The 27084-nt window shown below is 44.1% G+C and overlaps 1 protein-coding gene and 1 non-coding gene across 2 annotated transcripts; one reads left to right on the forward strand and one right to left on the reverse strand.

Annotated features, from left to right (window-relative positions):
- Positions 1 to 1616: 1616 nt before the first annotated feature.
- TRNAL-UAG lies at positions 1617 to 1687 on the forward strand. The gene has a single exon. It is a non-coding gene; the product is annotated as a tRNA-Leu (tRNA).
- Positions 1688 to 9518: 7831 nt separating this feature from the next.
- On the reverse strand, positions 9519 to 26825 carry LOC118857202 (aldehyde dehydrogenase, dimeric NADP-preferring-like). The gene is made up of 10 exons (XM_036767850.1): positions 26664 to 26825; positions 25347 to 25575; positions 22907 to 22992; positions 20188 to 20396; positions 18992 to 19109; positions 18167 to 18308; positions 13477 to 13643; positions 12100 to 12199; positions 11467 to 11597; positions 9519 to 9602 (listed from the first exon to the last, which is right to left on the reverse strand). Exons 1-10 carry the CDS (start codon positions 26823 to 26825, stop codon positions 9588 to 9590), a joined length of 1359 nt encoding a protein of 452 aa, XP_036623745.1. The 3' UTR covers positions 9519 to 9587.
- Between the last annotated feature and the right edge of the window lie 259 nt (positions 26826 to 27084).

The following is a 27084-nucleotide window of genomic DNA, read 5'->3' on the forward strand; positions in this document are numbered from 1 at the left end:
TTCCTTCCCTCCTCCCTTCCTTTCTTCCTTCCTCCCTCCCTCCCTTCCTCCCTTCCTTCCTTCCCTCCTTCCTTCCTTCCTCCCTTCCTTCCCTCCCTCCTTCCTTCCTTCCCTCCTTCCTTCCTTCCCTCCTTCCTTCCTTCCTCCCTTCCTTCCCTCCCTCCTTCCTTCCTTCCCTCCTTACTTCCTTCCTCCCTTCCTTCCCTCCTTCCTTCCTTCCTTCCTCCCTTACTCCCTCCCTCCCTTCCTTCTTTCCTTCCTCCCTCACTCCCTCCCTCCCTTCCTTCCTTCCCTCCCTCCCTCCTTCCTTTCTTCCTTTCTTCCTTCCTTCCTTCCTTGTCTCCATCATCTGCCTAGCTAACCAGCCATCCTTCCTTTTACCATCTATCCTTTCTTTTGTCTGTCTCTTTATTACATCTCTGAACCTCAGCTTTTTCCTACACAATGGGAGGCATTCAATTGTTTCCTAAGGCCCTCTCTGTTCTGATGTTCTGTTTTCAATCCACAGCAGCATCTTGGTACAGTCTGACTCTAGAGTCGGACCATTCCTTCTCAGTTTCCCTTGAAGGATCTTCAATCATACTATGCCAAATAACCCTGAGTGTTGCCCAAGGCTCTGCACAGGGCCACCTTTTCTTCCCTCCCTATACCACGTTAATCTGTCATCTCATCAGCTTCCATAGTGATTATCTCTATGGCCAGATCTGTAGATCCAGCCTTAACTTCTCCCTCCAGACTCCAATCCTGTATCACTGCTTGCCTTTTGGACATCTCAAATGAGCTATCTCAGGTTAGGTAACTCAACTGGACATGACCCAAACAGAAGTCCTCATCTTTCCCCTCCCAAGCCTCCCCTGTTCCCATCATCCTCCAAGTCATCCAGGCCCTAACTCTCCCTTCCTTCCCTCCATTCACATAGCCATCCCCCAGCCCAGGCCCTCCTTACGTCCTGCCTGTACCATTGCATTTGCTTCCTAATTGTTCCTTGTACAAGCCTTTTTCTATTCTACTCCATGTCCTCTCAGCTGTCAAGATGCTATTTCTAAATTGTACTTCTGACCATATCACAGGGCCAGGTATCCCACCAACTGCCACACACAAGGCAGGTCGGTTAGCCTGGCTGAGGCAGCAGAGCACCCTAGGGGAGAAACAGGAGGCAGCAGGGGCCAGGCAAGCCAAACCACCACTGTCACCTTGACCACCATCTCCCCCCAGACCCTGATGGAGACAGTCCAGGACCCTGAACCCAAGAGCCTTGGGAACTGCCATACTTCCAGCCCAGTGTCCACAGCCATCATCCTGAGAACCAGCCCCTGCTGAGATGTGGTCTGGTCACTGCTTCTGCAGAGGCTGAAGCCACAGCTTCTAAAGACCCAGAGGAGAAAAACTGAGGCCCAGAGATGGAGAAGTGACTTGCTTAAAGTCACACAATTAGATTAGTATGACCTAGAACCCCATTCTCCTGTGGAATTCTCTCTACAAGGCATTAGGCTATCTCGGCTCTGGAAATACATGATGATATGAATCATACTGAAGAGAGAGAGAAAAGATTTACCCAAGGTCACAATATGTCAGCAACAGAATTGGCCCTTGAACCCAGGTCTCCTGGACTAGTAGGCAGTGTGGCCTAATGGAATGGCATTTTATCTAGAATCAAAAGGCCTGGGTTCAAATCCCAGCTCTGCCTCCTTGCTAGCTGTGTGACCTCCAACAAGCCACTTCCCCTCTGGAGACCTCTGCCTCTCTCTCCCTCTGAACAAAGATGGGTCTGACTCAAAATTATCTAAGGCACCTTCTGGCTCTGTGTGCCCATGACCTTTCCACGACATCAAACAGATTGGAAGAGGCTCCACAGACCAATCAATGCTCCCTTCTTCTCTGGCCCCTTTGCAGGAAGGAGGGGAACAGAGGGTGGGTTGGGGCAGGGCCTCTTTGCCTGCACAAACAATTTCTGTTTGCTTCAGTAACGAAGGTCTCACAAGCCAAGTCCCTGGGGGCAGTTCAAAATTCACCAAGAAATAAATGGAAGTAAACAGCTCTTGTGTTATATAACCTTCTTGGCCATGAAGGCAGCATCTCCTTTGGGCAACCATAGGGATGGAATGAGCAGAAACCATGAAGTTCATTCTGAATGGTGCCTGAGGCCAGGACAGAGAACAGGGGACAGTAATGACTTGGTTATCTCCAGGGTTTCTAGAAAATGGGGGGATCCCCGCCAGGTCTTCTGTCTCATTGTGACAGGAGTATCATGGTTTTTCAACCCTCCCCCTCTCCCCTGACTGTTTTCATGCTACTCCTCATGGTTTGGTTGTCCAGTGGTTAGAGCACTAGACTTGGAGTTGGAAACATCTGAGTTTGAATCCTATCTCATATTTACTAGTGTGATTCTGGGCAGTCATTTCATTTCCCTGAGACTTGAACTCTTCATTTGTAAAAATGAGGTTAAAAATAACTCCCCCCTTATAGGCTTACTATGATGTTCACTTAAGGTAATGTCTATAAAGCGATCGGCAAACCTTCAAGATATGGTCAAAATGGGTACATGATTTAGACACAAAAGGTGAAACTATAAGCAAATTAGGAGATCAAGGACAATTACCTGTCAAATCTATAGAGAAAGGAAGAATTTATGATCAAACAAGAGATAGAGAACATTATAAAATGCAAAGCAGATAATTTTGATTACATTAAATTAAAAAGTTTTTGCACAAACAAAGCCAATGCAATGAAGATTAGAAGGGAAGCAGAAGACTGGGAAAAAAATTTTACAGCCAGTGTCTCATTTCTAAAATATATAGAGAACTGAGTCAAATCTATAAGAATACAAGTTATTCCCTAATTGATAAGTGTTCAAAGGATATGAACGGGCAGTTTAGAGATGAAGAAATTAAAGCTATCTATAGTCCTATGAAAAAAATGCTCTAAATTACTATTGATTAGAGAAATGCAAATTAAAATAACTCTGAGGTACCACCTTCCACTTAGCAGATTGGTTAACATGACAAAACAGGAAAATGATAAATGTTGGAAAAGATGTTGGAAAACTGGAATACTGATGCATTTGTTGATGGAGTTGTGAAATGATCCAAATATTCTGGAGAGCAATTTGGAGCTATGCCCAAAGGGCTATAAAACTGTGCATACCCTTTGATACCCTTTGATTGCAGCAATACCACTACTAGGTCTGTATCCCAAAGAGATCATAAAAAAGGGAAAAGGACCCATAAGTACAAAAACATTTATAGCAGCTCTTTTTGTGGCGGCAAAGAATTGGAATTTGAAGGGATGCCCATCGATTGGAGAATGGCTGAACAAACTGTGGTATATGAATGTAATAGAATACTATTGTTTCATAAGAAATGGTGAGTAGGTGGATTTTAGAAAAATCTAGAAAGACTTGCATGAACTGATGCTGAGGGAAGCAAGCAGAACCAGGAGAACATTATAAACAGAAACATTGTGTGATGACTGACTTCATTAGATTTAGCTCTTCTGAGCAATTCAATGATCTAAGACAACTCCAAAAAGCTCACGATGGAAAATGCTGTCTCTTTGTGTTTTCTTTCTCATGGTTTTTCCCTTTTGCTCTGATTCTTTAACACAACTAATGTGGAAATATGTTTAATATGATTGTACACGTATAGCCTATATCAGATTGCTTTCTGTCTTGGGGAAGGGGCAGGGAAGGAAAGAAAATTTTGAACTCAAAAATCTTATAAAAGTGAATGTTGAAAACTAAAAAATAAACTTTGGCTTAAACCTCTTCCATTGGAAACTCCTTTTCGGAGTCAGCTTAAAACAAACTATCTTTGATCTCATGTTATGGTAAAAGCAAAAGCATTTTACTTAGAAAGAAAATATAGCAGTATCAGTCAATCAGTCAAGAAATATATATTATATTTTTATTATGTCCTAAGCATTGTGCTAAATGCTGGAGATACAAAAAAAAGCAAACAATGACAACAAACCCAGTTCCTGCCCTCAGTGAGCATACAGTCTCATGGGAGAAACAACATGTAAATATTTGTAAAATGCATATATATATATATATATATATATATATATATATACATATATATATATACATATATATATATATATGCAAAAAATGCAGCAAACACAGGTAGTTTCAGATATGTCAGATGAAATCATCTCTCGAGGTCAAGGTTCTCTTCTCCTTCCTCCCCTCCTTCCTTCTTTCCTTTTTCTCCTCCCCTCCTCTCCCTTTTTCTGAAAGTTGGGAGTGCTGAGAGTCCAAGGTTTGCCAGCTCAGGGAAATTCTCAATTTATGGAAAACAGATAAGGCAGGAAGTAGGATTTCCCACAAAGACTTCCCTTGGGTGCAGTTTCTCAGAGGAGTCTAATATCAATTAAGTTGGGTGTCTTTGATTGAGCCTTACTAGATGCTAAACCCCAGGCCCAAACCCCTATCTCCTAAGTGCTAAGCCTATGTGGGTGTGAAGCCCCCAGGGTCCTAAAGGGAGTTGCTAAGACCAGAGCCAGGTGCCTAAGTTCTGGTAGCTCAGATGACATTTGATGACGTCCAAAGACTGTATAAAAAGAAAGAACAGAGCTATTTGCTTGGGGCTCTTACTCTTGGAGGTGTGTCGATGTGGAGACTGGGCAGCTGTAGTTAAGAGCCCTCCAGCTTGTAAACCCGGATGTTGGGAATTTGTTAAACTCTGGTAACTATACATTGAGATTTGAATCAGACAAGGTCTATGGATGTTTGTAATTTGTTTGTGTTTTCTCTGAAGTTCAGGGTGCTGGCTTTTCCCCCGAACTAAGTAAATGATATTTGTATGTTTGATTAAACTGGGATTGTTAACCACTTAACGTTACTTCCCTTAGTAAAGCACATCAAAAGAACCTGTGTTGGCAGCTTTCTGTGTGCTGGTTGTTGGTGGATCTTACACCCTTATGGCAGCTGCTAGCAGATTGCTGCAACAAGGAGTCACCAAGGCTATTGTGTACCGTGTGGATAGGTGAAGTCTGAGGTACTGAATTCCTGGGAGGAGAACTGATCTCTAACTAGCTGCTCCAGCATGCTGGAAAAGATTTCTGGCTAGCCCAGACCAGATCCTGGGAGAGGGTTACAATTCCACAGCACATGCTCACATCCATCTTTCCCCTTTCTTGTCCTCTCCTCCTCCTTCACTGTTTCTTATCACTTTTTCTGTCTTCAACCAAGCAGATCAATCTGGCTCCCCAAGCCCTTGGATGCTAAGCATCCTGGGAAGAAGGGACGATCAAGGCTATGGCATTACATTCAAGTCGAGACATTGGAAAACTCTCTCCTTTACAAAAATATGAACAAGCATGTCTCAGCTTCTAGAGGGCACTCCCATCCCATCCCAATCCACCCTTCTGCAGAGGAGGGAGGCTCACAAGGCTTACACATTGTACATATTTTTTAGGTTTTATTTCAACTGTTTGACCAGTATTTCTGGGTTTTTTCCTCTTTCTTTTTCTGGCTTTAAAAAAAATGCTACTTGTTAGAAGGGCATAAAAGTCTTCTAAATCCAGAAAAACAAGAGGGTAAGGGGATAGGGTTGGGGGAGAGGATAAGGGAGGGATTCTTGGCAGGGTGAGTAGGTAAAGGAATATGAGGGCAAGGCAGCAGGTAGAAGTAAAGTAGAGGAGAAAGGAGGGATAGGAATAGAGTGAGAACAGTGAGGGAAAATAGGAAAGAGAGAAATATATAACAAGTAATCCTAGTTTAGAACGTGGATGGGATGAATTTTACCTATAGGGTGGAAACTGATAGCAGATTAAAAATCTGAATCCAACATATGTTCTTTCAGGAAATGCTATAAAAATGAGAGATATACACAAACATAAAAAAGAAGCCGGGAGTAGAATTCATTATGTAAAAAAAAAAAAAAAGCAGGGGTAGTAATTGTGACAAATGGTGGGAGCAGTTTGGTTTCCACAGAGTTGAAAGTATTTCTCCCCCCTCCCCGCCCCACTCCCAGCATTAGCAGAATGTCGGTCAGGTGACTGATTAGAAAGCTGTCCTCTAGCAGAGACCAGGCTTCTGATAGAGTGAAAGGTTAGAGGCTTGTATGGATGCTTAAGGAGCTGTCCGAGGGAGGCATGACATGGCCAGTTCAGGGGCTTGTATCTGGCCAATGAAGAGTCAGGTGGGAGATTCGAACTATGAGCCAATAAAGGGACTGGCATTGGTCTGAGTCCTTGTACTCCCCTGTACTCTGTTCAGAGGATGTACCCATTTATTCAGAAAGAATAAATGTAAGATATAATTAAAACCTTCCTGGCCTTCCAACGAGTATTGTTTATTCCTAGACTAAGTATGTTTCTAACATAATTATGATCCCAGGCAAAGTTAAAGCTAAAATAGATTTAATCAATAAGGAAACTACACTATATGTCAGCCATCCTATTCAATGTTGTTTTAGACCATTTAAAATAACTAGACAGTATAAAATACCTGAGAGTATACCTGCCAAAACAGACACAGGAGCCATATAAACACAAACATAAGACACTTTTTATACAAATAAAGTAAGATCTAAACAACCAAAGTAGTATTTACTGTTCATGTGTGGGTGAGGTCAATATAAAAAATGACAATTTTACCTAACTTTGGTTACAATGAGCCATGTTCTTAGTTGTCCTGTGCCCTTCCAGTCATTATCTACCCAAATGGAACCTGGGGAAAGATATTCTATTTCTGTAATGCCACCCCAATTAAATTAACTAAAAAATTATCTGAGTTAAAAAAATAATAACAAATCTTATTTGGAAGAACAAAGGGTCAGAAACTTCAAAAAGACAAGGCGAAGGAAGAGGTAAAGGAAACAGATTCCGTAGTATCAGACCTTAGGCCATATTATAAGGTGACAGGATTGTTGAAACAATCTCTCAGACAGAATGTGATTGGGTTGGAATATTGCTGTGGTGCAGAAAATAATGAGCTGGTTGAATTAGAAAAGCATGGAAAGGGGCAGCTAGGTGGCGCAGTCAGTACAGCACTGGCCCTGGAGTCAGGAGGACCTGAGTTCAAATCTGGCCTCAGACACTTGACACAAGTACTAGCTGTGTGACCTTGGGCAAGTCACTTAACCCCAATTGCCCTGCCCAAAAAAAAAGCAAAAAAACAAACAAACAAAAAAAAAAAAACGAAAAGCATGGAAAGATTTGGACTTATGCAGGAAGATGCTGTCCACCTTCAGAGAAGCAGGTGTGGAAATGAGCATGATATGGACTAACATATATGTGTATGAGTGTAAATGTGTACATATATTTGCATATATATACATTATATATGTATGATTACAAATATCTATGTATGTATATATGTATATATAAGTGTGTGTATATATGTGTGTGCACACATCTGTATATGTATGTGTGTATATATAAGTACATACATATATATACATACACACATATATTATTTGTGCACTTAATTGTAACCTTCGTGGGGCGGGGGGTGGAACAAAGTAAGAAGTGCACAGCAGAGAACAAAAGAAAACCTACAAGGAAGCAAAGAAAAGTCGAACATCTTTGACTACAATGAGTAATATTTACTATCCAGGATTTCTTGAAATGGAAATTTATGGTTTCATATTGAATCCTCTCCTGTGTTCTACTGTGTACCAGTGTTATTTTTTTCTTTTCTTATTTTGTATTTAAGTTCAAAATTTAAAAAAATGATATTCTAAAAAAAGACTACTTGTTAAGTAGGATGGCTCTCGTTGAGGGGGAAAAGGGAAAATGGTGATGTGAAAAATGAAAGGCATCAATAAAAATGTATTTTTTAAACATAGAGGCCTCTGACTTCATGCAGCTTTTGAAGAGTGTCTGGAAGGATCTCTGAAACTCAGGTTGGTCAATCTGTAGCTTCAGAGAATGGCTTGGGAGCCGTGGAAGGAGGTCATAGGTCTAGAGATGGAAGGGAGTTCAGAGGCCATTGAATCCCACTCCCTCAGTTTACAGATGAGGAAGCTGAGGCCCAGGGAAGTTAATGATTTGCCCAAGGTCACACAGGTAGACAGTATGAGAGGTGAGATTCGAAGTCACGTCCCCAGGTTCCAACATCAGCCTCTTTGCACTGTAGCACAATTCCTAGCAAGGGCGGCAACAACTCCAGCCATCTGTTGAATTGAGACCAAAAAGTGTGGAGTAATGCCTTGGTCATTGGACTTGGAGTCCCGAAGATCTGGGTTTGAATCTCGCCTCAAACACTTACTAACTGTGTTACATGGAAAAGTCACTTCATCAGTCTGGGTCTCATTTTCCTTGATGTCAAATGAGGGTATTGGATTTGATCACCTCAAAGGACTCTTCCTGCTCTAGACCTGATGTGCTAGTGGGTGAGAGGTGTATGTGTGAGGAATATGTTTGAGGGAGAGAGTTCTTTCAGAGGCTCCATGAGGGAGTGGGAGCTAGTATACACCAGGGGAAGCTCAGAGCTTGGGATCCCCAGCTGGTTATTGTGACCACATGTGAGAAGGACCATGCACGGGGTTAGGGTAGCGTCTCAGTTACCAATCACCTCCATCCCTTCCTCATGCAGTGTACCCTGGCAGCATCTGATCAGCGATGAATAGGCTTCAAAGAGGATTCTACCTCACACAGCATATCTGAAATAGGGGCTTCTAGTCTTTCCCCAGGTTCCATTCAGGTAGATAATGACCAGAAAGGCACAGGATGACTAAGAACATGGCTCGTTGTGACCAAGGTTAATATTAATAAGGACCAACAGCAAATGTCTGACCATGGGCAGTGAATGAGGCTCATTGCCTATAATTATGTAGGCTTCCTTGGCATCCAGAGGGGCAACAGCAAGGCTGCTTTGAATGGCAAAGACATCCAAGAGTCATAGAGCTGAAAGGAACCTCAGAGGCCACCTAACTGAAGCTCTTAATTTTATAGATGAGGAAACTGAGGCCCATGGTGGTGGGGGTAGTGATTTATCCAAGGACATGTAGCTAGTAAGGGTCAGACTCCAACCCACGTCCTCTGACTCCTGAGACAGTGTCCTCTCCTGTATACCGTACTGTCTCCTCACTGTCTCTATATTCTAAGATGGTGGACAAGTCCCATGTTCTTGTGGAGAAATGGAATTCATATCTTCACTTAAAAAAGAGAAAATTCACTCATTTGTTCATTCAACAGGTCTTTAATGAATAAATGTGAAATGCTCAGCACTGTGCTAGGTACCAAGGTGGGGGGGGGGGATTAAAAAAAAAGATAAGCTGATTCCTGCCTTCCAGGAGCTTCCAGTATGCTTAGGAAGATGAAGACACAGGAGCCCAGAACAGCTAAGTAACAACCCAAAGGAATCTATGCTAAGGCCGAGGGTCAGGTATAGATAGTGGATGCTCCAGAAGTCCTAAGGAGCAAGGTGTCCCAGCTGTAGGCTGGGGTGGCCTGGGAAAGTTTCCCAGAGGAGGTAACACTCAAGCTGCTAAATGAGGGAGGGGTAGGATTGCTTGAGGCAGGGAGAAGAGTGGGGTGAGGTTGTGAGCACAACAGTGGTGAAGATTCAGAGCTAGGAGTGAAATGATGGGCTTCCAGACATCAGTTTGCCCCAGTAGGCAAAGGACCATGGCTGCCCCTCACTTGAGTGAATCCTGTGAAGAAGGGAGAAGGAGAGAGGTGATTAGAGAGGGGATTTGAGTCCCTCCATAGCTCCCCACTTCTGTCAGGCAAAGTCATAGGTTCATAGGATCAGAGCTGGAGGAGACAGAGGCCATCCAGTCTAAACCCCCTTCTCTCTGAGCTCCACCCAATTTCTGACCTCCTCTTCCTCCCAGACTAGAAATGTTTTTCCCTTGGTCTGGGTGAGATGCTATGATGGTACTGTCCCTGTCAGAGGCACCTCTTCCATGAACTCAGGGTGTAATCCCATTAAAGGCTCTTAGCCTGCCCAAGCCCCCATTTCCTACTCCTTAAAATGAAAGGATTAAACTAGAAATCTCTCCAAGGTCCTTGCCAACTCCTCTGTGATTTCAGTCCTTCTCTATGGATTTCACGAAGTGAAGCATCACCTTTGGAGATCAGACTTTTCTCCTGCAACTTTTTAATCAATATTAGCAAAAGATTCATTGACTTTGTTAAAGGTATTTTAAAATAGCCTTTATTTTCTGTTTTGTCTACTTCTCTTCTAATTTTCAAGATTTCCTCTTTTACTTTGTTGTTGTTCAGTTGTTTTTAGTCATGTCTGACTCTTTGTGACCCCATTTGGGGTATTCTCAGCAAAGATACTGGAGTGCTTTGCCAGTCCCTTCTCCAGCTCATCTGACAGATGAAGAAACTGAGGCAAACAGGGTTCAGTGACTTGCCCAGGGTCACACAGCTAGTTAGTGTCTGAGGCCTGATTTGAACTAGGTCTTCATGATTTCAGGCCCCTGTTCTATCCACTGTATAACCTCACTTGTTCATCTAATTTCTAAAATTCCAGATTTAGGTCCTTAATGCCCTCTTTGCCTGTTTTGTTCATGTAACTTTTTAGAGGGAGAATTTTTCCTTAAAGGATTATTTTAACTGCATCCCAGAAACTTTGGTATATTCTCGTTGTTATCATTTTCTTTTTCTAAACAAAAAAAAATGTATTGATAAATTTTGTCTCTATATCACCAACATTTCCCAAGGTATCTCTCCTTCTCTCCTTCCCAGAGACCCATCCCTTATAATACATAATAAAAAGTGAGAGAGAGAGAGAGAGAGAGAGAGAGAGAGAGAGAGAGAGAGAGCTTGAGAGAGAGAGAATGAGAGAAAAAAAAGTCCAACAAAACTAATCAATATACTAAAAAACCTAATTCTTTTTTTGAATCTTGTTCTTTTTCACAACATTATTAACTATTACCTAGATTTATTCTGGACATACTCGTTATTCAGAATGTCATTTTAAGTCTTTTTTTCTTTTGTTCTCTGAATTTTGTTGTACTATGATCTGTCAAAGAGATACTTAGTATTTCTGATTTGTTTGGTTGTTTTTTTTTAACATTTATTTGTCATTTCTCTGTGCCTTCGTACATGGTCTATGTACATATATTCCTGAGAAAGAGAACCAAAATCTTTGAAAACAAAACCAGCATTTAGTTTCTTGGTCAATTCTGTAGACTTTTATCTTGTTTTGTTTATTTCTCTTCTATTTTTAATAGTTTCCACTTTTAAGTTTACTACTCAGCCCCAGAATGGCGTCCAGACTCCATGCTTCTCCTGTCTCTTTGGTGAACGTCTCAAGGGTAAGAAATCCTTCTTTCTCAGCTTTCCTCTCCCTGATAGTCAGAAGATATGAGCTCTAATCTTGACTAGGCACTAATTCAAGGTGTGACTTTGGACACATCACCTTACTTTCTCTGGGCCTCAGGTTCCTCTTCTGAAAATGAAGAGTTTGGGCTAGATAGCCTTTCAAAAGACTTCCACTTCTAAATCCATGGTCCTATAACTAATGAAATCCCTCTCAGTTTTGACATCCAAGGGTTCTCTCACCTTAACAGGAAAAGGTGGGAACCGGAATTTGTCAGAGTCCTCCATCTTCAGAGGCTTGATCAAGCAGGACCGGCGGTGGGAGAAGATTTCGAAACTCTTCTTACCATGATAGGCACCCATGCCACTGTCACCTGCAAGGAAGTCAGAAAATCCATGTGTGTGTTTGGGAGGCAGCTCACAGATCGTGGGGAACCTTGCTCTTCCCCTCTGCCCACTGTCTCTACATCACACACATCTCCTTTCCTTTCCCTCCTCCTCTCTCCTCCATCTTCTTCCCTTTCCACCCTTTCTCCTCCTCTTCCTCCTATATCTCAGGCTAGGCTCTATTCCTATTCTGCCCACCCCATTGAGGAGTGTCCAAGTGAATTAATGTCAGCAATGACTTTAACCACAAGAACAACGGTCACCCTTCTGTAGCTCGCTTTGAGGTCTGTGATGGCATTTACACACGTGACCTCATTTTGGTCTGTTCTTCGCCATAACCCGGGGAGGCAGGTGCTGTCACCCTAAATAGGAATATGGTTTCTCGTCCATCTTTGTTGGGGGTCCCGTGGCCAGGCCAGGTGTGCTACATTCCCTGGGGTCAGGAGGAAGGGCAAGGAATGGGCAGGGGTCAGAGAGGACTGGACTCACCCACACCACCAAACGGTAGAGTATGGACACCAGCATGGAGTATTACATCATTGGCAGTCACACCTCCACTGGAAGTCTCTGCAATCATCTTCTTGATGACCTGGAAGACACCACCAAGATTCATTTATCGAATGGACCAGAGAGCCTCGAAGATCTTCCTTCCAGTTTTAGTTCCATGACCCAATTTTGCCAGGAAGGGGGACATAGCTGTGAGGTCAGAAGAGTGAGAAGCAATGTGATCTAATAGGAAGAGCTCCAGATTTGGAGTCTGAGGACCTGGGTTTAAATCCTGGCTCTGTTCCTCATTAGCTCTGTGACCTTGGACAAGTCACCCTCCCTCTCTGGGCCTCCCTAGGAAGAACCCTTGTAGCTTTGATCTTCTATATCTGATGAGCTCCCAGACAGCGCACACTGGCTTGGGATTCCTGGTGACAGACTAACCCAGAGCTCCTGAGGACAAGGGAGAGGCAACTCCCTACCAGAAAGCAGAGGGGCTAGCCAGGCCAGTCTGTCTTTTGACCAGAGGCATATCCTCTCTTCCAGGTGGCAGAGGCTGCCCCTCCAAAGGGAAGGCATAATATACTAGAAAATATGCTAAATTTGGAGTCAGAAGACCTGGGTTCAAATATAGGTTCTTCTACTTAGTACCTTGGGCATATCTCTGAGCCTCAATTTCCCCAAATATAAAATGAGGCATTGGACTAGAAGGTGTCTCTGAGCTCCAGACCTAGGATTTTGTGATTCTGTATGAGGGAAGCCGACCTACCCAGCGGTTTGGATTCCAGTGGGGGTTAGTGTTAAGAATGAGAAGTTAAAGATAGGGCTAAGAGCACATGTACAATACTGGGGAATACATTAAATTTGGAGTCAAAAGAACTGGGTTCAAATCTCCCATCAGCCAGTAGAAAGGCTCCTGGATTTGGAAGTCAAGGGGCCTGAGTTGGAATTCCAGCTCTACCAGGCACTGTGCTAAATGCTTTATAGATATTTTCTTATTAAATACTCACAACAAACCTGTGATGTTGGTACTATTACCTCCACTTGGAGGCAGAGGTTAAATGACTTGCCCAGGGTCACACAGCTAATAAGTGTCTACGGCCAGATTGGAACTCAGGAAGACAAGTCTTCATCACCCCAGGCCTGGTGCTCTATCCACTGCACCACCTAGCTGTCCCTTTACAACACAGCTCTACCTTCAATGTCCCACAAAGCTGGAATGGCACTCAATGCTCTGGATACCATTTAGGTCCCAGCTGCACTAGATAGAGTGTTTGACTTTGGTTTGAGGAAAGGGAGCCTTGGCAGCCTGTGTGAGTGTATTGTGGGGGAGATGAGCAGCACAGAGAGGTCAGGGGAAGGGTCCCTAGTATTCATTACCTGGTCATTGTTAGAAAACACATAGAGAGCCAAGGGCTTTGGCCTCTCATTGATGAACTGGATGGCTTCCTCCAGGCTCTTCACACAGACGATGGGGAGAACAGGCCCAAAGATTTCTTCCTGCATCACCTGAGACCTTGGGTCAACATCGGTGAGAATAGTTGGGGCTAGAAAGACCAAGAAACAAAGCAGGCACCCAAGTAAGAAACCTTGGGGTTGGCTCGTTCTTCACTCATGCACAGCCCACCCAGACACACCCAGCCAGCTAGCCTTTCAAAGCACCTTCTCAACCAATAACCAATAATACATTGAAGAGTGTGGCAGAGTGGATAGAGAATTGACCTTGGAATCAGAAAGACTCCTTCCTCTGCCACACACTGCTGGCTTGGTGCCCCTGGGAAAGTCATTTAACTTCTCAGTGGCTCAGTCAGTCAATCGACTAGACAGGTGCATACTATGTGCCAGGCACTGAGCTCAGGACTAGATACAAAGAAAGGGAAAAAAACCCAAGCCACTCTGCCAGGAGCTCACAATCCAGTGGAGGAGACACAAGCAAATGACTATGTTTCATTAGATTATAATCTCCTTGAAGGCAGGGACTCTCTTTTGCCCTCTTTTGTGTGCTTAGTGTGGTGCCTAGCACATAGTAGGCATTTAATAAATTTTTATTGTATTATATTTTAACTTCATGGAAATGAGATCTAGACAGGATAAATTGGGGGAAATCTCAGAGGGAAGGTACTGAGAGGAAGGAAAACTAGGAAAGTGTTCTTGCAGATGGTGGAATTTTAGCTGAGACCTGAAGGAATCCCGGAGGTGGAGAAGAGAAAGAAGAGCATTCCAGGCACAGGAGGCAGCCAGAGAAAATGCCCACAGGTCAGAAGTGTGGTATGATGAGTAAAGACCACAAGGAGGTGAGTGTTGTTGAATGGAAGAGTACAAGGAAGGAGGAGGGTGTAAGAAGCCTGGGAGGCTAGGCTGTCCCAGGAACTCTAAACTGGTGCCACAGAGAGGGCTGTGGACAATCCCAGATGCTGTCCCAAACCGCCTTCTGGCATTCCCCAATATCTGTCTGTTGGTGGATTCTGAGATCACTTCGATAACAAAGCAGGTGACCAGCATCAGGTCTGGCTGGGTGAGGCCAAAGGGGAAGCTCTGGAGGATTCAAGCCTGATTGGGACAACACGAAAAACAAACAAAAAAGGAGGCAAATAAAAAGATAGGTCCATGGATTTCTTGTGGCCTGAGTTGAGTACCAGAGCTGAGCCACCCTGGCCCCACCCTTCTGCCCACACAAAGAGAAGCAAATCCTGGGGAAAACAAGTCCACCCACTCCCCTCTCTCCAATCCTGAATTAATTAAAAAAATCAAGTGCAAAGGCTAGGCAGCCAACAGCACAGATTAAGGGTCCTACACTGGGGGCCCACAGGCCAATACTAAGGGTGCAACTGGGGTAGGAGAATGGGGATGAGGCATCATGAAGCAAAGCAAAAGGATGAAGTGCTTTGAGTCAGAGCAAGTGGCTTGGCTTGGTTCTGAAAGTTGCAGCCTCTGTGACCTTAGTGAGTACATCTCCTTCCTCTGGGTCTCAGTTTCCTCCTCTCTGGTGACAAGGATGTTGGAAATTACAAGCCCTGAATTCAGAATCATGGATTGTGTGTGGTTCCTCCTCTGGAAGATATCCAAGAGGAATGGAAGCTGAGTCAGGTAGGAGCCAGCTCTACCATGGGAGGGAGGCTCAGTGGATACTTCTGTCCTCTGCCCTGTCCATGCCCTCAGTGTGATCAGCCTCAAGATCCCCAGCCTAGTTTTTGTGTTTCCTGTCTCATTCCTGCCATAGGGGTGGGTTGGGGGCAGGAAGGCACTGCTTCTGGAAGAAGCTGGAGGGAGCTAAAGACATGTGTTTGTATAACCCAGCCTTCCTTCCTTTTCTTCCTGTCTACTTCCCACCCCTAAACCCCACCCTGGGCTAACCAATGCCCCTGATGGGAGCCAAGAAGGAAAGAATTCACTATGAAGAATGCCCTCAGGGCAACTGGGTGACACAGTGGATAGAGCACAGGTCCTGGAGTCAGGAGGACCTGAGTTCAAACTCAGTCTCAGACACTTACTAGCTGTGTGACCCTGGACAAGTCACTTAACCCTGATAGCCACCAAAAAAAAAAAAAGAATGTCCTCATAAGAAAGACCTAACTAGGAGATGTATCTCCTTATAGAATGTAAGCTTCTTGAAGGCAGAACTTGGTTTTGTTTTTATGCTTGCCATATAGGCACAGAAATAGGGAATGGACCTGTGATTTCATTTATGTTGAAAATTCTTCCCAGGGGAGGAAACTCCCTCTACCAGTACAGATTTCTACCTCAGTGATTATCATCTTAGAAAGTCATTGTTTGTTAAAAGGAGGGTTTTTTTAAGAAGAACCTATATCTGGAAATGACTTTTATTTTTTAAACAAAAGGCATCAATAAACCTTAAAAACTTAAGGGGAGATTGGAGAGATGACTTCCAATTTCCTTTCCAGCTCCTCAGTCCAGCAATCTGTTAAGTTCCATGCACTCCAGACCACTTTGCTATTAAACTGGATGTCCAGCTCTTCCTGGAACTCAGGAGGCTGTTGTCCCGCCTCAGTCTGGAATGTACAGCCTCAGCCGATTTACCCTTCATGATCCTCTGCCACCACTTCCTTCCATAAGCCTTGCTGGGGAATAGTAGTGTCTCTTTCCTCTGCTTTTGGGAGAGGGCCTGTCTGGATCTCCCCTTTGATCCGTCACTTAACTGCCTTGTGTTAATACTTATCTGTGTATTTACCTGTTCAAGTACAAGAGCATTTGCCTGGTCTAGTCTCCATGCCTGCCATTCACTCCTTCCTCACTTCCACCTTCTGGAATTCCTTGCTTCCTCGAAGTCTCATTTCCAGTGCCATCTTTTACATTACACTTACACTAATATCAGAGTCAGCCTATGCCTTACCAGACAGCACTCTGGAGCCAATGGCTCCAGAGGAAAGAATGAGGTTAGTGACTTTGTACAGTCATGATATCTCCTTCCTAATGCCCTGATCCTTTTTGAGAACAAGGGACAAACAACTTGTGAGGAGTAGTAGCTGCCTCACTGGGTACCCAGGTGGCCAGTTCCAGTTGGGCAACACAGCTCCTTCTTTCCTTCCTTTCCTCCCTTCATATCTTCTTTCTTTGCTTGCTTCCTTCCTTTCTTCCTCCCTTCCTCCCCCCTCTCTCTCATCTGCCTTTTCTCTCTCCTCTCCCTCCATCTACATAGGGAATCATACCCTTACCTGAGTGTGCTCTTCCCAAAGGAATATAAAATTTGATTGCTGAAACCTAGCAAGACATCTTGAGGTTCATGGGATAGATTTCTTTTTTATGTAAAATGCCATAAACCCAAATCACTCTGGCTCTCATTGTCTGGCCAATAGGTTCCAGCCCAATCCTTACTGGTCATTATTTGAATTCTGATGGCTCAGAATGAATAAATAGCGATTGTTTATCATTTAGTGAGAAACCCTGAGAGTCTTCCCCTCCCTGATTGATTTTATTTCATTTATTTATTCATTTATTTTATTAACTAGTTAAAACAGGCCATTTTTTGCTTTATTTTTACTCACTGAATGGGTCTGGCCTCAAACTGAGACCTAAGCTTAAAAAGGCCAAGGTCTCCCACTGCATCTGGGCCCATGTCCAGTTTCCTGATCTATATGTTGCCCCTGGACCCAGATGACTCCAGAGGAGAGACTGAGGCTAGTGGTGACTTTGCACAGCCCTGCTGCACTAATAATCCAATTCACTTGCAAGTCATGACATCTCCTTCCTGATGTCACGGTCCTCTTTGAGACCTGAGGACACACAACAACAACAAGAAAGTCGCTGAGAACAATAAGAGGTTGAGTGAGTTGTCCTAGGCCACACAGCTAATATTCAGGTCTTCCTGGCTCCAAGGGCAGATCTCCATTGATAACAACAAGATGCTTGAAGTCTGTTAATAAATGATTGACTGATGAATTGAAATGTTAGTTTGGAATATCGGAACACTGACTGAGTGGGTCAAGCAGGGAGAGAGATGGTAGGAGAGAGAGAGAGAGAGAGAGAGAGAGAGAGAGAGAGAGAGAGAGAGCTCACACACCTTTCTGGATGCAGTTCATCACCCCTGCCCAAATCTTTGCAATACTTAGATCATTATCAGACTATTAAGTAACACCACACCCAATTACGAGGTCTTCTAAAGGGGCAGAGAAATCTAATCCATTTGCACCTATCACTGTATCTAATCCATATGCACCAAAGTCATCCTTTGTATCAACTTGTCCTGGAACCTCCTGAAAACCTGCCTTGGCCTTAAGAAAATGGAGGTTCCAAGACAAAAGAAAAATAAAACAACAAAAACAAAATGCTATGGATTCTCTAAGGGCTCAACCAAATACTTGATCTCACCTCCCTCCCTCCCATTCTGCCCAAAGCCACAGTCACAGGGCAGAAGGTAGAAACAGGACATGCCTGGGGGGCAGCAACACCAAGGACCACACTGGCAGGGGGACAGAGCTGCCCCCATCTCAGCCCCACTCAATATAATCAATCCATCAACATTTATTAAGCACCGGCCTAAATACTACTGGTTGAAAAATACAAACTTGCCTTCTTCACATTAAATGGAAAGGGACAGACAGTTGCAACCCACCTATATAGCAAGAGGCCTCATCTCCATTCCCTCCATATGCCACTTTCTGTCCCTCAATTAAGCTCATCACCCTTTGGAAGTGACGGCTGTTGACCATTCTTCCATAGTCAGGAGAACTTTTGGCATCATCTCCATAGAATTCCTTTAGGAAAGAGGCATGGGCATTAAAAGAGGTTATGATAGAATGTACAGAAAATCATTTTAAAATATTTCAGATACAAAAAGCACTCCCTAAAACTCAAAGTTGTAGAGGGGGCCCTGACCTGCATTGATAGAGAGTGTTCACTCACCTGGAATTTCCTTCTACCCAATGAAACCACAGGTCCTGGCCCCATCCCTATTCTTAGGATGTGAGTTTCTTGAAAGCAGGAACTGTCAGCCTTTTTCTATTTATATCCCCAGTATTTAGCACAGGGCTTAGCACATTGTAAGCACCTAGTTATGTTTTCTATGACTTCCCATGTATAATGGGTACCATATTGCTTGCCTTCTGAAAAGGTAGGGGAAGGGCTAGAAGGAGAGATAGAATTCAGAAATCAAAATCTGTCAAAAGAATGTCTATAAAAAGTTCCCATTCACTTTATATCATGTATGTACTTCTTTCTTTCCATGTTCTACTCTATTAGAATATTAGCTCCTTGAGAGCAAGAGATTTTTTTTAACCTTTCTTCCCCTCCCCAACACTTAGTGCAGTGTGTGGCACCAAGGAAGTGGTAGGTCGGGGCTATAGAGTAAATCCATTCCTTCTGAGAGGACCTATAGCCCTGCCCTCACTCAGAGTGTCTGTGAGGCAAGCATAAGTGATTTTACAATCCTCTGACTCACCTTCAGGGTTTTTTTAATCTTCTCCACTACTTGGCCTTGCAGAGCAGGATCACAGAGGATGTAGTCTGGAGCCAAACAAATCTGGCCAGAGTTCATGAACTTTCCCCAGGTGATACGTCTGAAGAAAACAAATTCCAAGGAAATCAAGAACATTCCCATCATGAATAATGAATAGGGACGCTGTGTGTTTTTCATTTGCTGGGAGTTCTGGAGGAAGTCATAACTCTGGCTTCTGGAGGATACAATCCAGCCCTGGTTATTGAAAAATAATCTTCCATATACTCCTTGGTTTTCCATTCCTCGGGGGCAGGGGCACTTTGCCCCATCAGCAGTTGTAGGATGCAAGGCATGGCACCTCTCCCTGCCCTACTTCATGAGGATGGCTGGAACAGAAGTTCCAGTAGCATCTTCCAGATGGGGTAGGATTGGAACCCAAGGCAACAGGCTCATGGGAGAGGAGTCAAGTGGAATGTTCAGTCTGTACCTCCCCCACATCAAGACAACTGGTGAGAAAGAGTAGCATTCAGGAGGCCAGTTATTCCCCCCAACAGAAATGGTAAAACTTGACAGTTGGTTTAATGGTATGTTAACATACCCAGAACCTGTGGGGTCTGCTCACTGTTCTCATGTATATGGGCTAGTAAGGTTCATCTGTGCCCTGGCCATGCACCAAAATCAAAAACAAAATGTCCCATGTGGTGCCATGCATGGATGCCACAGGCTCCCGGGACTTAGCTCCAGAAGGGACCTTAGAGGTTGTCTAGCCCAGCTCTGTCATTGCACAAAGGAGGAAACAAGGTTCAGAGCGGGGTGAAGCGACTTGCCCAGGTCACATTGATAATGAGGAGCAATGCCAGGCCTTCTTGCCTCCAAACCCAACAGATTTTCTACTATACGATAGTTGCCTTAAGCTATGACCCTACTCACCGCCATTGGATTTTCCAAACCTAAGTACTCCTCCCTGGCCACCCTGCCCATGTGTGTCTCTTCCTACTAGAACATAAGCTCATTGAACACAAGGATTATCTTAACTTTGGTTATTGTAGCCCCAGGACAAAGCATGGTGCTTGACACATAGTATCTACTGCTTTCTCATTCATTCATTCGGTGATGCTATGACTCAAAAAGATCTCCTTGGGCCTCTCCCAACTCCCACACTCTCTAGCAGTCTGGGATTCTCTGATATCCAGTCTCACCTGCAGGCAACATCAAGGTCACAGTCCTTATCAATGTAACAGGGACTCTTTCCTCCCAATTCCAGGGTCACTGGGGTCAGGTGCTTGGCCGCAGCTGTCATGATAATCTTGCCCACTCCTGTGCTGCCAGTATAGAGGATGTGGTCAAATTTCTCCTTGAGCAATTCTGTGGTCTCAGGAACACCACCATTAATAACTGGAAACAAGTCCTGCCATGAAAACACATAGAGGAGAACAGTAACACTCTTCGTCTGGAAACTCAGGTGGTCCAGTGGGGAAATCTCTAGAGTTGGCATCAGAGGATCCAAATGGCCTTGAAGGTCCCTGCCAGCTCCAAATCTGTGCTCCTACGATCCCTTGGCTTGAATAGTATCATGGCTTTCTTTCCCACTTCTCCATCATGCCCCCCAGGAGCCTTATCATCATGCAAGACTGCATCAGCCTGGGTACTGACACTTCATCATCTGTCCTCTGATGAGAAGATAGAGTGATGAAGTCCTCTAAAACCTCTGATTAAGGAGGGTACCCAGGCCAATCATCTTTTCATTTTCCACTCAGTTAGAGTCCTTTGGATTTCTCCACCATGCCCCAGTGCTGGCTACCTTCTTCTCCCCTCCTCCCTCAACCTGCCCACCCTGCCTTTTTAGCTTCATTCAGATGTTGTCCTTCCTCCTTAGATTGTAAGCTCCTTGAGGGCAGAGACTGTTTTTGTTTTTCATATTTGTATCTCCAGTACTAAGTACAGTACCTGGCATATAGTAGGCATGTAATAAATGTTTATTGACTGATTGATACCTGGTTACCCTTCCACAGATAGATAATCAAACAGGTGCCCTCCACCATCTGGTACCCCCTGACTTTCTAGCTTTACCCCCTGCCAATTCCCTTCATAACCACAGTCAAATGGCATTGTCTTTCCCATCTTTGTATCTTTGTTCACACTGTTCCCTATCCCTGCAATTCCCCTTCCTCCCCAATTCATCCTCAAACTCTTATCCATTATAGTGGAAGAATTTATGAATAAACATGAGAGAGAAAGAATTACAAGATGTAAAATGGGTGATTTTGATTCTATTAAATTAAAAAGGGTGTGTACAAAAAAAACAATGCAGTTAAGATTAAAAAGAAAGCAGAAAGCTGGGGGGAATTTTTTTTTACAAGTTTCTCTGATAAAGGCCTCATTTCTCAAATAGATAAAGAACTGAGTTGAATTTATAAGAATACAAATCATTCCCCAATTGATAAATGATCAAAGAATATGAACAGGCAGTTTTCAGGATAAGAAATCAATGCATCCCCCACTCATATGAAAAAATTCTCTAAATCATTGCTGATTAGAGAAATGCAAATTAAAATAACTCTGAGGCACCACCTCACAGCTATCAGATTGGCTAATATGAGAGAAAAGGAAAATGACAAATATTGGAGGGGATGTGGAAAAATTGAGACACTAATGTACTGTGAGTAGAGTTGTGAACTGCTTCAACCATTCTGGAGAGCAATTTGGAACTATACTCAAAAGTTATATCCTCAGTACTCTTCATATGCATACCCTTTGACTTAGCAAAACCATAACTGGGTCTGGAAAATAATTGGAAATGGAGGGGATGTCCATCAATTGGGGAATGGGGGAACAAGTTGTGGTATATAAATGTAATGTTGTATTGTTGTATAAATCTAATGTGGTATCTATTGTGCTATAAGAAATGATGAGCAAGATGGTTTCAGGAATATTTGGAAAAACATGTATGAACCAATGCAAAATGAAGTGAGAAGAATCAGGAGAACAGAATACACCATAACAGCAACATTGTAATAATGATCAATTTTGAATGACTTAGCCATTCTCAGCAATACAACGATCCAGGACAATTTCAAAGGACTCATGTTTTATCCTCCCATTAATCTGTAAGATCACGGAAGGCAGAAGCTTTCTCTTTAAAATTCATCTTTCTTGTAGCACCTAGAACACTTTGTTGAAAAACCTAGCACTTTGCTGAAACTAAAGGAATAAAATTGAATGGTTGTGGACCATTGTTCAGAAGTATTGGGGATGAGGGGAGCGGGCAGGGGGGATCACTGGTTCTGAGACTCAGAGCCTCCATTGTCATTTCTCCTAGTTGGGGAATGTGGCAGAACGAAGGACGATGGTGAGCCCAGAGTCCCCTTCCTTCCCCCCAGACCTCTCCTTTACTAATAGGAAGAGCAAGTATGGAAGGCTGGGGCTTGGTGTGGGGGAAAGGACACTGAACTGGGAATCAGGGGCTGTCAGCTAGCTGTGTGACCTCAGACAAGTCACATTCTCTCTCTGGGCCTCAGTTTCCTGCTCTCTAAAATGCCTGGAGTATAGGGTTATGGCTGGAAGAGATCTTAGACATGATTCTAGACTAACCCCTCACTTTACAGAGGAGTAAACTGAAGGCCAGACAAGTTACCTGATTAGCCTGAGCTCACAGAGATAACAAGGAGCAGGTGAGGGATTTGCCAATTCAGTAAAATTAATTAAGCCCCAGAAAGAGTGCAGAACTGACCTGGGAAGCATAAAGTTTAGATAAGATAGAGTCCCACACTTTCAGCTCTCACCAACTAGGAGGGGCATAGGAGACAGCTGGGATCCCTCAGCTCTGCAGGAATTACTTGCCCCCACTTTCAATTCTGCTCATGGGACTCCAAGGGCCCAGTCTTTCCCTCAAAGAGAAGGTCTGAGGCTGAGACTCACCTTGTCCAGGTACTGAGGGAGCAGTGTGGCCAAGAGGATGGCCGTTTTCTCACTCACCTCAGAAGGCTTGAGGACCACAGCATTGCCTATAGGATACAAGAAAACACACCTTCACTCTGAGTGTCACGCCAGACTCTTGTACTATGAAAACAAGAAACGTAGTATTCCCTTAGCCCCTCCACATCAAGCTCTAACTAATACAGGGCAAATCCAGCTTTTGGCACCTCTGAGAGAGAGAGGTACCATCTTCCTTCCCATAGTGACCACCATTCCATTCCCCAGCCTCCTAGTCCTCTCCTGACCTGAGCCCCCAGGCTCAGAGATCAGAGGCCACAACAAACCACACAGACACATACACACACATCAGCATGTCTGCATTCATGCACATGTGCATAGACACCCACACTTGCAACACACCTGTCTAATGCAGTGCTATGGCTTGCTTGCACCTGGATCTTGTCTTCCAGCCCTGACCAAACCCCCTATCCTGACTAGTCTCCCAACTCAGACCATGAGCCTCAATCTTTTCTCCATATCTCATTTCTTTGGAAAGACAAAGGAATAGTTAATAATTATAGCTAGCACTTATATACTACCTATTAAGTGCCAGGCACTGTGCCAAGCCCTTTACAATTATTTCTTTTGATCATGACAACATCCCGCTGTGTATTATTATTATATCCATGTTATAGATGTGGAAGCTGAGGCAAACAGGGGTTGTGACTTCCCCAGGGTCACACAGCTAGTAAGTGTCTGAAGCCAGATTTGAACTCAACTCTTCCTGACTCCAGGCTCATTACTCTAACCACTGAAGCACCCAGATAGTCGAATATGAAAGAAAGGGGTGATAAATAGAAGACAGATGCAGAGTAAACATTTAAAGCTAACAGGAGGATGCAATATAGGGTGCAAAGAATGTGGGTCCTTTGGTCAGAGATTTAAATCCTAACTCTCCTTCTTACTACCTGTAAAATGGGAGACTCAGAAAACATGGGGAGTTGCAGATCATCCTCCTTGTATCGCCAAGCAAACAGACCCAGAGGGCTTAGCCCACATGTTCAAGGCCATGTTGCTAATAAGCAGATTTGGTCCACTTCACTTGCATGTCACGTCAGCACCTCCCTGATGTCATGGTCCTCTTTGAGAACTAAGGGCAGACAATAACCTCTGTGAGTAGAAAGAGGAGTTGCCCCACTGGGCACCCAACTGAAACCAGCCAGTTGGGCAACATAGCTCTTGTCTTTTCTTGTCTTGTCTTATCTTGTCTCATCTTGTCTCTGGCCACATAAGGTATCATCCCCTTACCTGCAGGTGTTCTGCCCAAAGGAATATGAATTTTGATAGCTGAAAATTTGTTTTTTCTTCAGGACCCTGCCTTACACCCAAATCACTCTGCACTCCTTGATTGGCCAATAATAGGTCCCAGGCCAAGCCCTACTTGGTCATTGTTTGGGCCCTGATTGGCTCGGAATGAATATAAATAGCATTTTTTTTCTGTTTTGGACAGAAACCCTGAGTATCTTTCCCTCCCAGATTGATTATTTTTGTCTTTTTTTTTTTTTTTTTGACTAGGTAAAGAGGCCGTTCTCTGACTCATGTTTTACCTGGGCTTAATCCCTGAATGGGCACTTCCTCAGTCAAAGGGAGAACTGTTAAAGATCTTGGCTTTAAAAAGCTAAGGTCTCCCACTGCATCCAGGGCCATCTCCAGTTGTCCTGATCTATATCTCCCCACTAGACCCAGATGGCTCCAGAGGAGAAAGTGAGGCTGGTGACTTTGCACAGCTCTGCCTTACTTAAATCCAATTCACTTGCCTGTCATGGTCCTCTTTGAGAAGCAAGGACCAATAAGAACAAGAAGTAGATTTAGACCTGATCCTAGATTCAAATTCTGCCTCAGCTATTTAATGTCTAAGTGACTAATCACTGTCTTATCTGGACCTCAGTCTCCTTATCTGCAAAATGAGGAGATGGGCAGGCTAGATGACCTCTGAGGCCCCTTCCAACATTAAATCTCTGATCTTATGAAACTGCTGGGCAAGTGACCAGTGACTCAGCCAGTAACCAAGCAGGATGGTCTCCTAAAATGTTCGGTATGCTAGATGAGACTACAGATGAATTCTAACTCAAGAATTGAGTCTTGTGCCCAATTTGATCATGAATCTTATGGCAATCTGACTGAACTGACCAATCCTCTTAGTGATGGGGTCCAGTGGGCTATCCTGCAGCTATTTCTAGGAAACACTAAGATCCACAAGGAGCCCTCCTTCCTCCCAGCACAAAACACAGGATTTGGAGTCAGAGGACTTAGGTTCAAGTCACTCAGCATCTCTGGACCTCAGTTTCCTCATTTGTAAAATTTGTTAAATGGGCTCTGAGGTCCCTTCCAGCTGTAAATCTAGAAGCCTATCTATCATCCAGAAGAAAGAAGTTTTCCCCACCTGCAGCAATGGCGCCCACCAATGGCTGGATGGACAGAACGAAGGGGTAATCCCAGCTCCCAATGATCAGAACCACACCCAGGGGTTCTGAGTGGATGTAAAGCTGTTCATCCTTTGTATTATCATTCTCCACAGGCTCATCCAGGATCCACTGGGGAAGGTTGGAAAGTGCATACTCGACCTCTTGCAAGAAATAAATGCACTCTTCATAGAGTACAGACTGCTTGCTCTGTAAAGACAATGGCATTCAGGGTGAGATCAGAGTCTCTGGACCTCAGACCCCATCTACCCCAACCTTCTTATTTTATACAATGATAGAATGGAGACCAAGGGAGGTGAAGCAATGATTTCCCCATCATCCCACAGGAAGCAATTACCAGCAGCAGGATTCAAACCCAAGTCCTTGGTCATAGAGTTTGTCTTTTTTTACATTTTACCAAAAGGTACCAGATACTACCCCCCAAATTAAAGGCAGAGAGCCAAACCAAAAACCACTGGGAAGATTGTCTGTCTGCTGAGAAGTCCCCTGGATGCCAGCTCTTTGTTAGCTGGGTCTAGGCTCCTAACCACAAAGTCCCAGGAATAGACATTGACTGTGTATAGCAGGTTGTAAAGGGGCCCTGAAGGTAGTGGGCTATCACTGCATAATAGGAAAGCTTGATTATGGCTGCTTGGATGAGTCACTTCCTTTCATCTTCTGGAAACTGAGGGGGTCAGACTAGGCCAAGTCTGAGATCTCTTCCAGCTCTACTCTTGGCTTGGCTTGGTTTGTTGGATGGAGGCTGGAAAGCCACCCACGAGCCTATGAGGCCATCATTTCTGAGTGCCCTTCTTGCTCAGGCTACTGTGAATCTTTGTTTGGATTTCAGTGCCCTCTCCTCTACAAGGTACAATCATATCTCTGCCTCAAACCCTCCACTCCACCCCAATCTGGGCTCATTCTGGCCTCCACATCTTTGCTCTACTTCCTATCTGTGTAGAATCTCCTTCCCACTTCTGTCCTTCTGCCCCATTCTTTTGAGTCCTAACCTCCTCACCCCCCATCTCAAAGTCATCCCAAATTATTTCCCTTTACCTTCTTTCCTCCATTCTGAATTTCCCATAAAAGTCTACGCCCCTATTGTCTGGCACTTTACCCTTGTATTTACAGGGTCATAGGATTGCGAGCTGGAAGGAGCCATTTTGTGAGTATAATTTCCCCAGTTCAACCCTAAGCCCTTTGAGGGCAGATGTGGTTTGCCCCTATTCCTCTGGCACATCCCATAGTCCCTAGCACGGGCTCCTGGTCAAGGTGGGGCTCACGGACTGAATCAGTACCTTATGGAGATCAGCATACAGGGCTGCAGTAATTTCCTCTTCTCTCTCCTTCACCATCCTTTGGAGGTTTTCCAGCTGCTGGATCCGGAATTTCAAGGGCCGGGTTTTGCCAGAGTTAAAGGCAGTCCTGGCCCGCTTCACAGTCTCACTGATCTTACTCATGGTGTCTGAGAAACAGGACCATAAAAGACTGAGATGGCCTTTTAGAAACTGAAAATGAACATTTTCATCTTTTCCAATCAGTTCTATCCAACAAACACTTGTCAGGGGGAGGTTATACATCAGGTCCTATAGCAAGTATCAGGAATATAAAGACAAAAACAAAAACCAGTGCCTGACCTCAAGAAACTTACTTTCTACTGAGAGTCTAAAGTGTGTACACAGATGGGTAAGAACAAAGTAGTTTCAGGGTGGGAAGTGA

The sequence above is a fragment of the Trichosurus vulpecula genome, chromosome 7 (assembly GCF_011100635.1).
Source record: "Trichosurus vulpecula isolate mTriVul1 chromosome 7, mTriVul1.pri, whole genome shotgun sequence".
Classification (NCBI taxonomy): Eukaryota; Metazoa; Chordata; class Mammalia; order Diprotodontia; family Phalangeridae; genus Trichosurus; species Trichosurus vulpecula.